This window comes from Clupea harengus, chromosome 19 (genome assembly GCF_900700415.2).
Source record: "Clupea harengus chromosome 19, Ch_v2.0.2, whole genome shotgun sequence".
NCBI classification, from domain to species: Eukaryota; Metazoa; Chordata; class Actinopteri; order Clupeiformes; family Clupeidae; genus Clupea; species Clupea harengus.
In genome coordinates, this window is record NC_045170.1 from 13,261,111 (window position 1) to 13,274,547 (window position 13,437).

A 13,437-nucleotide genomic window follows, 5' to 3' on the forward strand; every position below is an offset into this window, starting at 1 on the left:
TGCTATTTAAGCAGCCTGTATTACTCAATATGGGTCAATATTTGAAGAGATATAATCCCATTACCCGGATTATGAGAGAGGCTGTCTACCTGTAATTAGTCTTCAATGTTTTCATTTTATCTGTAACATTCCCAACTCTTTACCTACCTAGGCTTTTGTGTCACATCCCATCCACTGCAACACAAAAACGCACACTTGGGCAGACAGCTATGAATAGAATCTGAGATAATGGGTATCCTCATTTGCATTGGAATAACCCTGCAACAATGTTTCTAGTTTCTCATACTCCAAAAGACAATATCCCTGACTTATTTTAAAAAACGACCATCTGATTGCAAATGTATACATTTTATACGTAAACATATCATAGTGAGGTTGCAATTGAGGGTATGATGGAGATTCTCTGTAGTATTTGTAATCTCAAGTCAGATTTCATGATAATGTGAAAATGACTTAGAAGTGCAAAACATATTTAAGTATCAAACCAAGAGTAAAATAAGTTTTCCTAACTTACATGACACAAGGAGAAGGAGGATTGCTATTCTGACTGATATTCTTCATACCAGACCCCTATAGAGCATGATTGACACATCAAAATTAATTGTGACCTGCAATATGTTTTATTTTACAGTTGAAATGACAAACAAAGTTTTTTTTCAATCAATAAGATCTTTCATGATTCCATGATAAAACATTGTTTAGGTACTGTTATGTGCATTGCTTTTTTTTTTAAACCATCATGACGCATCAAAAAAGATGCACTTAACTGTGTGGTAGAATTCATGTTTTGAAACCAAGTCAGATGATGAACTTTGTACTTCAAGAGAATACAAACAAATGTTTCTGTATATTCTGTATATATCTATTTACATATTTCATCTGGTTTTATTTTTTAATATAAATTGACAATATAAAATAATTCACACCATACAAATTATATGGAGCTTCCCATGTTGCAAATATGGTATGGTAAGATATGATGATGGAAATTTCTGTTGATCATTTCAATACATGTATGCTGAGGTTTTGAATGAAAGCGGCACACTGCATGAAGAATAGAACTTGTACCATATATTTAAAATTACTACAAAATGATATTTAACAACGATAGTAAAAACAGATTTTAAAAAATGAATTCACTATTGTTGACAAAAGCAGCCATGTCAAATTACAGATAACTGTGTAACGTTTTGCCGCTCTTGCCCCTTTATGTATTAGGAATTAATGCATATACGTTGTGTCAGGTATTCTTAAGCCAATAGTTACTTTTTCCATCACACAATAACAATATAAGATCACAAACTGATTTCACCATATCATCACATTTCTTCACAAAAGATCAGACATTCTTCCACAGAGTGCTGCAATGCATCTTCATTCAAGGGGTTCTGGCTTAGTTCCAAATGACTCGTAAGTGTAAGTGAATTACACATTCAAATTTCCTTGAACTTTTCCCCTCAAATTCCTGTGGACTGAAACACACTTTCTCCTACTTCTGCACAGGACAAGGAGTCGAAATTAAACTTAAAAGGGTAAACCGGTATTCACAGAGGACGCAAAACACCATGCATGTCATTGAGACACTATTTAAATAGAATACAAAAAAGCAAATAAAGAAAAAATAGACAGGTCCAATTAGGCAGTTTCAGAATACATGCCTGACTGATTCAAAAACTCAGTTTAGTTGCAGTGCTTTATTATATTTTAGTGCAATGATTCTTTGTGGCCAGTCCTTCCGCTTGTTTAAGCTTTCTCTAACTTCTCTAGTTCTGTGACAAAGATGAGATGGTCCTCTGGAGATTTGCCATGTGTTTTGCTCAGGTGCAGTTTGACTGCGTGCTTGCTGGCAAAGGTCCGATTGCACAGTTTGCACTGAAAAATGCCATTTGCGTCCTCTTCTGATAAACCGAGTGCACTGAAAGTCTTGTCTGTGATGATTTTTGCAACTGCCTGTTCCTCCCTCATGATGTCTAAAGACAGCTTGGAAAGGTCCTTCAAGCTGAAACCTAAGTGGGACTCTAAGTGGCCAATGTAGGCGGAAGGAGTTCTGAACTGCGAAGCACAGTCGCTGCACAGAAACAAAGGCTGTCCCGAGTCAATGTTCTTCAAGAACTTGGTGTTGCCAGAGCGTCTGAGCTGGTACTTGACATTGGCCAGCCAGTGTGAGATGGTGGTCATGGAAAGTCCCGTGAACTTACAGATGTGGACTCTCTCCTGAGGTCCCAAGTCTGTAATGACGAATTTCCCATCTGCCGTCTCCCGGAGACTGGAGGCAAACTGGGCTTGGAGGATGAGCAGGTGCTGGGGGTTCCAGTTGGACTGTCTGCCTTTCCTTTTATGAATTGGAGTCAGCTCCTCCAGAGTGTCCTCGAAAGCACTCACGTCCACATCCGACTTCTCTGAAATGGAGGACGGTGCGGAAGACTTTGGCGTAAGCCGGCCTGAAAGATTCTTCACCATGTCAGAGATGTCCATCAGGGCATTTTCCCGCAACGGGGATGAAACCTCACTGATCAGATCAGTGATCATGGGCTGGCTGTTGTTTTTGAGGATGCTGTTGCTGTTACTTTTACAGTTGTTGTTGTTGTTGTTGTTATTGTTGTTGCTGTTGGTTATCACTGTGGCTGTTCCATTACTGTTGTGCCCATTGCTGCTCTTGGATTTGGTCAAATCCATGGGCTGATCATCACAGTCTGAATAGTGGCTGTTGAGGTCCACTTGCTCAGGCTGTGTAGGGTTGTAAATGGGACTTTCCATCATGTTGTTGCTGATCTTGTACAGCATAGCCAGGGGGTCAAGTAAAGGACTGACTGCTTTGGAGGCCTTGCCTAAGTGATTGTTCATTATGGACTGCAGTGCACTGAGAGGGTTCATGAAAGGTTGTTCAAGGGACTGGTCTGTGACCATCCCCATACTACTGCAGCCATTTTTGACTGGTGGTTTGGCTGCCTCTGACCCGTTTTTGATGACACTGCTGAATTGTTTTTCCTTGCGACCCTCCTCACGACTTAGAGGTTCCTGCTTCTTCTCTAATGTCCCATTCTTAACTGGTTTGACAAAGTCTTCAGAAGGAGTAACAGGTTTCTTATCTGTTGTCACAAGCAGAGATGGCTTTGTTGAGCTTGTGTTAGCTTTTGAATCAGAGTGCCTGTTCTCCCTTTCCTTCTTTGGGGGTATTTTACCTGTGACCTTCTCAACTAGTTCTTCCATGGCCAACACATTATTCTTATGGTTGAGAGGTGGGGATGGGCTGCAGGGAGAATGTATGTGGTTGCTTATGTCTGATGCTAGTGGCTTTAAGCTGTTGGCATTGAAGGTGGGTTTAATGTGAACACTCTGCACTGCAGGGAAGGATTTCAATGCACCATGGAGCTGGTAGGCAGCATGAATACTCGGGTACCCTCCCCACGTGGGTGTCCCTGTCTGGGCCTTATTGATGGCACAGGATACAGTATTCTCCAGAGATTTGAGGATATCTAAGCCCTCTCTGGGAGAGTCGTCAAGGTCCTCCTCTCTGAGATACTTAAAATGGCCTGACTTATCTGTCTTTTCTACTTTGTCCGACAAGTCATCTTCTTTCTCCTCTTTGATCTTTTTCTCAGGTCCAGATTTTCTTTCTGATTCATTTGTCACATCAGGCTTCTCCTCAAGATGGATCTTCTTTTCTTCAGTGGCAGATGACTGCTTGGGTGAATCAGGTCGCGATTTGAGATTGGGAGCTGGTAGACGTGTGGTGGTGGGTGGGAGGGGTATAGACTGAATTTTTTCCTCGATAACAGGATCGAACACAAGTTGCTTCCCCTTCTTTGAAGCTGTGTTGGTGACTTTCAGAAAGTGCCCAGTCACCATCATATGGGCTGTTAGCTGCTGCAATGTATCGTGGGAGCTTCCACACTCCATGCATTTGAGAATTTGGGCCTTTCGCGCCTCAAACTGCCAGGTATAACTGGCACCATTCTGATAGCCATATCGATTGTTGGGAGTGACGTATGGGTTAGTAATCTTCTGGTCTTTGGAGCTCTCTGCCAGAGGAACACATGGTGTGTTAGTAACAGATTCAGGTGAGCAGGGGGACACAAAGTCATGAAAAGCTCGCTTTTTGTTAGGGGGTATGAGCTTTGCTGTAAGAGCAGGCATTGGTTCTTTGAGAGGCACTTTCTGGTAGTGTTTTGTTTTGATCATGTGGACGCTCAAGTCCTGCAGAGACTCAAACGAGTGGCCACAGTACATGCACTTAAGCACTTTCTGGGCATCCTCCTTGCCTTCCATCTCCATAAGAGACCGCTTCCTCGGCTTGGACCATTTCTTTCCGTGGTCTTCTTCTTTATCCTTGTTGTTGTCACGGTAGTGCCCAGTCTCGTTCATGTGGACAGTGAGGCCGACTAACGTGTCATAAGCCCCGCTGCAGTCCTTGCACCTAAACTTGCTTGCGCCAGTGAACACTGGTCCAAAGAGTTTGTTGTTTTGGCGGTAGAGTTGCACTGTGCTGAAGAGACTCGGCTCTGGCAGTAGGTGATAAGGGTTCTGCTGGAAGGTCTTAGCCAGGGCTGCCTGGTGCCAGTCATAGGTAATACCTCCAGTAGCACTGCTGGCTATGTTGCCACTGTTGTTGCTTGCGGGGGCACTCGCAGTGGTGTTAGGTGTGTCAGTGTTTGTGTTGTTTGTCACACTGCAGCTGCTGGTGCTAGCACTGCTGTTGCTAACATTGTTAGCTACACTGCTGCTTTCTTTGACACTGCTGGCCACACTGTTGCTGTTGCTGTTGCTGTTGTCTCCAGCTGCCACCTGCACATTTTCTAAGATGTCTTGAGTGATACTGGACCAGGAAGCGTCCGAGATCAGGTTGGCGTAGATGGCCTTCATCTGGGCCAGACTGTCCTGCAGGGAGAGCCCTGTCTCGGCCTCCATATCCTCAGCAGCCTCCTTGTCTTTGCCGCCATCTTTGGAGGAGGTGCTCCTGAAGTCAACGAGCTGCTCACTGGCGTCACTGAGGGGTGAGCCGTACCCGGCGTCCGGGTTGGTGCCGTTGCTGAGAGGGGAGTTTTGGTAGCTCAGCTGATCCCTGCCGTCCTCTTCCTCAGTGCAGGGGTAGTCGGTGTCCTGCCCGTCCAGGGAGAGACCGTCATCCTGCAGGTGCTCCTCGTCAGGGTTGCCGTCCTTGAGCTCATCCTCAGGCCCGTACGCTACAAAACAGACAAATAAGAGCTGAAATGAATTATCTTCATAACAAGACCAAAAAGTACCTCATAATGGAATTAGAAATAAATCATATCAATATCATCATTTTTGTACATCTATGAATATCCAAATTGTGGAAGCCCAGATATCAGAGCTTACAACTCTCAACAAAATTAAGAGTGACAGGAGTAATAATAGAATAAACGCTTTATAGTATTGATGAGTATTTTACAGGGGTTCGTTGCTCGTTTATGTTCGCTGTGCATGTGTGAGTGTGCGAGAGCGAGAGTAAGTGCCCTTGCATGGGTGCCTGTGTTTATGTGGCGTGGTGTAATGACTCTAAAGGAATTTTTGTCAATAGTCCTGGTAGAGGACACTGGTTTGCAATTATAAAGTGGCAAACATCCATATCTTGACTATGATAGATAGTACCCTCCACTGCGCAGACTAACAAAGCTATCGAACCTTCCTGCTCAGCAAGGGCAAAGGCATCCATACATAAAAATCCACCCTGGGTGCAAAAAGAAAGCACAAGAGCAAAACTAAACTTGACGGACAAGGACTTAAATACCTACATAAATACAGCTATTTGGCTGTAAGCTAATCAAGCTAAACTCATCAAATGCAAATCTTTATACAGATAAAAGCCATTTCTTAAACATATAAAAAGCTATGTTTAACTATGATTACACATTGCTATTACAGAATGTTTGCAAAGATATTGACCACAGACACACTGTCTACAACCCTATCTTCTCTTCTGTGAAACGTGCCGCCTTTTCTTAAAAGATAGCATCAGGAGCTTCTACATCAACATAACTCATTTGAAGGTATTTCACTCAGTGTGCTCTCCATGTACCTATAAACCCTCTGACTCCCTCTCTCTCTCTCTCCCCCTTTCTCTCTCTCTCCCTCTCTCCTGCAGTTAGAGGGCACAGGCTGTGTCTGACTTTGATCCAGTTTCCCCTGCCACAGTGCCACTCAACTCTAGGCTTGTTCTGAGAGCGAGGCTGCAGCTGAGCCACTGCCAGGGACGCGCCGCTCAGCGCCCGCTGGAGTGGAGCTGGCAGTGGGAGCGGAAGCTTCGCACCGAGTGTCGCAGCGAGACGCGAGTGGAAATGACATGTCGTGTTGTCACGGTCCGTGCCGCACTAAATCTCGGGGAGTTGAGTGTTTGGCAGCGCCCGAGAGGGATTGAAAGAGAGAGGGAGGTAAGGGAGAGAGAGAGAGAGGGAGGGAGGAACAGAGAGAAAGACAGAGACAGAGGGAGAGGGAGAAAAGGGCAACAGACATAATAGACTATGACCTGGCCAGATTGTAAGTCGCCATTGGGCAGAACAAAGAGAGAGGGATAAGACGTGGGGAACGAGGGAAGATGAGGGAAAGTGTAGTCTAAACTCTAACATTCTGTGTGGGTGCTCTTCCATCCCACGTCTATACTTATTTCCAATATAGAGTGATAGGCCTCACTCTGTCCCCTGTAAAACGTTCAGCAATTCTCCTAGAAGCTTAAAAACCCAGAACTCTGCATAATAAGCATAATGTGCCATTCGATTTCAGCCCACTCATACAACACAAGTCAAGAGGCATTGTAAAACGAAGAAATTAGATCAAAATGATACAAGCTCTAAATGTCATGACTGGATTTATCGATAGGAAAACAGACCATTAAAAATGACCAAAGGAAGTCCGCTCCTGCTCAGAGTCTCTCTGTACTGGCGCCAACAGGGGAAGAATGGGGCCACTTTCATGCTGCAGCCAAACGGCCAAAACATTAAGGTGGAACACACTGGTCCCCTTAGCGCACTTAGGGCAATGGAACAAAGTGCTTAATGATGAACATTCAGATTTAACTCTGCGTGCCACGAGCAGTGGACGTTCATCCACATCAGTGTATACTTTAAATGGCTGTCATGTTTGAGGCTGTAGTAACAGCAGATCCAACACACACAGAGAGAGAGAGAGAGAGAGACACACACACACACACACACAAAACAAATGCAAAAGAAAAACTATGCTCTCATATTGCCTGGGGATGTTTGTGAGTGTTCTTTTTTTCCGCCATTTTGATCCCACGTAGAGACAGCACGTATTCCTTAAGTTGCTATGCTGCAAACATATTTGCTATGAGCGAAATGGAATGAGACAATCAGGGAACAGGAAATAGAAAAGAGTACACAAGCAAGAAGAGAGAAAAGGGGGGGGGGGGGTTGGTTGTTACAAGAAAGGACATTGAGAGATATTAGGACAGAGGGAAGTCAAGAAAATCCAGACAGAAAGGTGGAAGAGAGAGAGAAAGACGGGAGAGTCAGAGGGAGGGGGAGGGGGTAGGCAGAAAAAGAGAGATGGAAGAGGAAAGAGGAGGTGTGTGTGTGAAGGGGGGGGAGGTAGCGAAAGAGAGAGAAAGGGGGAGACAGTAGCTCCACGGCACTTCTCCCCCTTCATCTTCTCTCTGCCACCGCGCTACGCCTGTACGAGACGCCAGCATCAGTCTCCTCTGACGGAGCAGATGTGCTGTCAGCTTCAAGCAGAGCACTGCTCACCATACCCTAATCTGACTGGACATGATACCTGATGTTTGTAGGGACGCATTTACTGCCGGGAGTGGGTGTGTGAGTGTACTCTCGCTCGGAGTGGGTGTACCTTCACAATAATGTCTGTAATACCTTACTCTAATGTCTGTAACATTCTGTGTGTGTGTGTGTGTGTGTGTGTGTGTGTGTGTGTATAAGAAGTGTCAGTTTACATATGCATTTACATATGTATGTTCTTAAAATATTCACTTATTTGTTTATTCCATGTCATTAAGTGTATGCTTCTGTTGCCTCCACTTGCGTTTGGAAATCATATTTCACTGTCCTTATGGACGTCCAATGCCCTAATGTGTGTGCGTTTGTATGTGTGTGTGTGTGTGTGTTTGTATTTATCCTTCAAGGAAATCAACTTCTAACTATCCAACTGAGGCAAGAGAACTTTCAGACTGTGACATAATCAATCATGCTCTCTCATAAATCGCAAACGATAATGCAGAGAGCGCATCAAAATAAATGATATTAACTGTCGGACGGATAATCCTCCCCTCTGTATCGTCTCCGGGAGACACGTACACGTCACGTCTGGTTCAGCGGTTCTGAAGCACCGATAATTCCCTCAAGTCCACCACACGTATGACAGCTTATCACATTAAAACAACAACAGGGGAAAAAATGAGGCAGAGAAAGATTTTCCCCCACTAATGCCTCTCTACTAGATAGTGTGGGTTGAGAGAGAGAGAGAGAGAGAGAGAGAGAGAGGGAGAGAGAGAGAGAGAGAGAGAGGGGAGAGATGAGGCTCCACTGAAAAAAGACCTGACACTAAAATGAGTCCATCTTGTCATGCAGGCCTTGACGTGACATTCTTGAGGGGCGTCAGTATCTGTGTGTCAGTGTCCAAAAGATTGGCATGCGCAAAAAAAAAAAAAAGAAACGGCCTGGCAATTTTTTTTTTGCCATCTGCGTCAAAACCCCCGAGACGATCAAAACGGCACTCTCCTCTAATAACCCAATCAGAAGATTTGACTGCTGACATTCTGAATTGAGCCAATGCTTTTAAGCATCAATTTGAACAATGACTAGGGTTGGGGGTGGCTTATGTTTACCGGTGAAAGGGGGGGAGTGATGGATGGAGGACAGACGTTTGAACTGGTAGTCAAAATTAAACCCACACTATCACAAAAAAGTGAGTGACTGTGAGTTTAACTACGGCTAAACAGCATGTGTGTTCAACAGCATGGGGGTTCAACCAGCAGGCAACAAAGCTAGCCAAGACGAAACCTGCTCTCTGAGAATGTGTGTGTGTGTGTGTGTGTGTGTGTGTGTGTGTGTGTGTGTGTGTACATGTGCATGTCTGCTTCTGTGTGTTTATTTGTTTCATTTGGTGTTTTGTGTGTGTGTGTGTGTGTGTGTGTGTGTGTGTGTGTGTGTGTGTGTGTGTGTGTGTGAGTAAGTGAGTGTGCATGTAAGAGTATGTGTGTGTGTATGAATGAGTGTGAAAGTGTGCATGTCCATGTGGGTATGTCTCTGTATGTGAAAGTGTGCACGTGTTGGATGTCTGTGTTTGTGTGTGCATGTGTGTGTGTGTGTGTGTGTGTGTGTGTGTGTGTGTGTCTTGCACAAGGACAGCCAGGCCATCTGCACTCAGGTCTGCTGATGCTGTTGGCTTGCTGAGGCGCTGGCAGGTGACACGGCTAGGGAGACGAGAGCAGGCCGCACTGTCACAATGTCACCAGCACGTGAGATCGAGTGGACACAAACCCCTACCTCCAATTACACACACACACACACACACACACAAACACATACACTCTAAAATCATGAACAAAGCCACCTTGCGCATAGCTGTTGACAGGATGAAAATGTTCTCTCTCTCTCTCTCACTTACTCAGTTACTCACACACACACACACACACAATGTGCACATTACATGCAAATGTCCATAATGTGATAAAAAGGGTATAAACAAAGACTTGAAACATTCATGTAAACAAAGCATGAAAAACACAAAGCCTCACAGCACGCAATTGTGGATGTAAAAATAGTATGTGTAACTAAAAAACAATTATCTTCTGATTTTATAGAGATCATTTCATGCCAATGGACCCATTTCTTTTTTGCCCAAACAAACAGCCATAGGGAAGGTTTTCAGTCTTCTGCTGAGGACCATCAAACACTTCATGTTACTGAACATGCCAGAACAGAAACAAGCTCTTTGTAAGGCTCTCTGGGAAATCTTGAAACTCAACAATTGTGTCAGGGCATCTGCCTCAAATAAATTAGGGTGGGGGGACGGGGGGGCGGGGGGTATGTGGGGAGAGAAGCAGCACTTTCCCAAGCGCTGCCATTTCCATAATGTGCCCATGAAGCAGTCGCTCTGTATTTATGCCCGGTCCCTTTCTTTCCCACCTTCCCTCTCTTTTTACCCTCCCACAATGGATCTGCCAGTTAGATCTCTAAAAGTGTCTGACTTGTAGGGCTAAGCCATTTGGCTGGTGTCAACCCTACATAAACCATAACAGGAAAAGAAAGAAAAGGCGAAGGAGAGAGAGAGAGAGAGAGAGAGAGAGAGAGAGAGAGACAGGAAAAGAGAGTGTGTGAGAGAGCGAGAAAGAGAGAGAGAGAGAGAGAGAGAGAGAGAGAGAGAGAGAGAGAGAGAGAGAGAACAGAATAGAAAATGTGATAGGCTATGCCCTGGCCCAAATGCAACTTGCCATCTTGCTCCTCTCCTCCCCTCCCCCTCTCCGCTACACATCCGTATTTATTTATTTTGGTTTGCAGGCGCGCGCAAGCCAATCATGGCAGTCATTTGTAGCGCTAATACCCAATTCAGCTGGCTCTCTCTTCCCCCTGATTTGGCGGGACCGGAGTGGTTTGGTGCGGCCGAGGCCCCTGCTTAGTCGGAGGGGGGATTTTAATGGGAAAACTGGCAGCCCCATTGCCTTCCGCTAGATTCGCTTTGTCACCATGCCTCCACTCCACGCCACTCAGCTGTGATGGCATTGGACAGGCCTGATCAAAAGATGTCATTTGACCTGCGTGGCGTGGCGTGGCGCGGTGCGGTGCAGGGGCGCCGGCGAAGGGCCGCTCGCCGGGGACACTCTCAAGGGCTGTAAATAAAATGACATTATTATTTCCTCTGTCCTATCATGTAGAAAAGCCAATTATGATAATGCACGGCATGTCAGTGGGAATGCGGCAATCTCTGCGCCGGCTGCGTTTGCGGCAAGTGTATGCGTGTGTCTGAGGATGCGCATGTGTCTATGTATGTCTGTCTGAGTGTGTGTGTGTGTGTGTGTGTGAGAGTCTGTTTTCCCCCTCTCTGACTGGCTAATGTGGAGTTTTGGTTGCGATGCTGTCTGCCCTGACGGCTCCCAGGCAGCTATATTAACTCTCTGCCTCGACAGTCGGAGAAGCGCAGCCAGAGACGAGGCCCCGGCAGAGGAAAACATGCGCATGTCTTAACACTGTGCTTTTTCACAGACCTCCGAAACAATATAAGCTGTTCAGGTGCCAATAAATAGCTATCTGTTTGCGCATCGCGATTAGACTTTTAAATAAAACGCTCCCTGCCCGGCGTGAGTCGTGTCTGGTCCACTTCCTCCCCTCCGGTTACAAACCCTAGTACGAACTAAAAAGAGAGAGAGAGCCTCTTCTGTTTTCTTTTTCTTTTTTTCTTTTTTGTCTTTGAGCGGGCTCTTTTGTTTTTGATCACTCCACGGAGGGGACTCTTTCTCTGCCTCGGCTGCCGTTAGACCACTCTGGCTCCGAGATGCATCGAACTTTATTACAGGCTAAACAAAAGGCTCCTTTGATGTCCGGGGCCGGCTGCGCTTCACATGGGCCCGGCCCACCGCTCGTTACCTGCTGACAGTGATTTGTGTTAGTGTGGATGCCGTCGAGAGGGTGCGTTAAATTAATATCTGCTTTGCCTCCTTAACCGGACTTGTAAAAGCGTACCAGGCTACACACCCACCACCACCCCCAACCCCCCCTCCCAACACACCCCCGACTCTCTCTCCCTCCTGGAATAATGGGCCAGATGGCGAGATACCTCCAGGGCCCGGCAGAATCACTGTGTGGTACTCCTGTTCGCTCCAGAAAACCCAAAGCACCACGCTTGAAGCGGCTCCCACGGAAGGCCGCTGTGGCACAGACCGCACACAACATGCCCGCGCCATATGCAGGATCATCAGTACGTCATAGCAACGCAGAAACACAAAATGGCTGTGAGTATGCAAAAGAATGACTGTTGTGTGCCACATATAGCAGGTCCTGCACATCTCTATGTATGCATTATGGGAATTTCAGCAGAATTCTAATGATATTTTAAGGATGCATTTCTGTGTCGATTTTCGAGGGGTTAAATGAGGCTACACCACATATTAGATTTGAAGAGAGGCAAAAAGGCCAACCCAAACAAAGCCATTCAAATCCCCTTCATTTCTCAGCCAGTCAGAAGATGACAATTTGTTTTTCCTCTCCCGGTATCAGTTCTGTGATTAGTGTGGTTGTGCACAGCTCGAAATTAGACATGACTGAAATCTTGGTCCGACAAGGAAATCCAAACAGATACAAGTCAAATGACAGTCACCTAAACTGTCACAGTAAATCGAACAGATCACCCCTTTCATAGAGAAATGACACACTACTTCAAAAGAGAGTTTGATGGTTATATTGGACTTATTCATAAACTTATTTTAATAGCTTTTGGCCAACAATAATATCCTTGCAAAAAAAATCCAGGAAAACACTAGATGATGTTTTCATTTCCGATTTGGTACTTCCAAGATATAATAACATTCATGAATATTTATTATAGTCACAAATATTCCCTACGGATATGTCTAAAATGTTCAAGTTCACCTTTTCCCCTGCATCCAGAACCCCTAAATAGGGCTAGTGCTTAATTCAGCTCCACTCTCTCTGTCTCATCCAGCGCTCAATTAGCAGAGGGGTCTGGCAGCACAGAGGTTCTGTCTCCTGGCTTCAAAAAGAGTAAGTTTCCCCCCAAAATTGTGTGCTTGCTTGCATTCTTTTTTTCTTTTCTCTTTCTTTTCAATTTGTTTTATGCCTTTCTTTTCTTTTGTTTTCTTTTCCAAAAAAGCTTCTCTCAAGTTAAGCCAAAAGGATTAGGCCCTTCAAGTGACAATGTCATATTCCTTAAAACTAAAAACACAAATACAAGTAGAATAAATATACATATTTTAGTAAATAATACCTATTCAGAGGTGGCAACTCCATAATTTCAAACTGCCTCCTGAGATGAAGCTAACTATCAATGTCCAATCATTCACCACTTAGGCTATTATGATTAATGAATGGTTAAAAATAACAAGAACATTTCTCATTCATTTGTATGGTGAATAAAGCTTGAAAACATTTCCAGCCATATTCAGGACACTGCATTCACACAGTAACAATGTCAAATGTTTCACCCAAAAGTAAGACAGTATACATAAATAAAGCCCAATTATAACACTCCTTGCACTGGCGAAACACACACACACACACATGCACACACACACACACACGCACACGCACACACACACACACACACAAACACACACACACACACACACACGCACACGCACACACACACACCAGAGAAAGAGGGCTGCACTTATGCAAAGCGTGGCCTATTTTGTCATTTAATTTTTAAAAAACCCTAAGGTCGTCTAATACACTTTCCCTGTCATTTGCAAGTACATTAACTTGGTGGCCACGC

General features: G+C 44.9%; 1 protein-coding gene across 4 annotated transcripts in view; it reads right to left on the reverse strand.

Annotated features, from left to right (window-relative positions):
- Positions 1–597: 597 nt before the first annotated feature.
- tshz1 (teashirt zinc finger homeobox 1) overlaps positions 598–13,437 on the reverse strand; it is a 36,163-nt gene continuing 23,323 nt past the window's right edge. For all 4 annotated transcript variants that reach the window (XM_031585944.2, XM_031585941.2, XM_031585942.2 and 1 more), the window contains one exon: positions 598–5,183. In XM_031585944.2, coding sequence (XP_031441804.1) covers positions 1,744–5,183 — 3,440 coding nt within the window. In that variant the 3' untranslated portion in view covers positions 598–1,743. The remainder of the gene's footprint in view (positions 5,184–13,437) is intronic.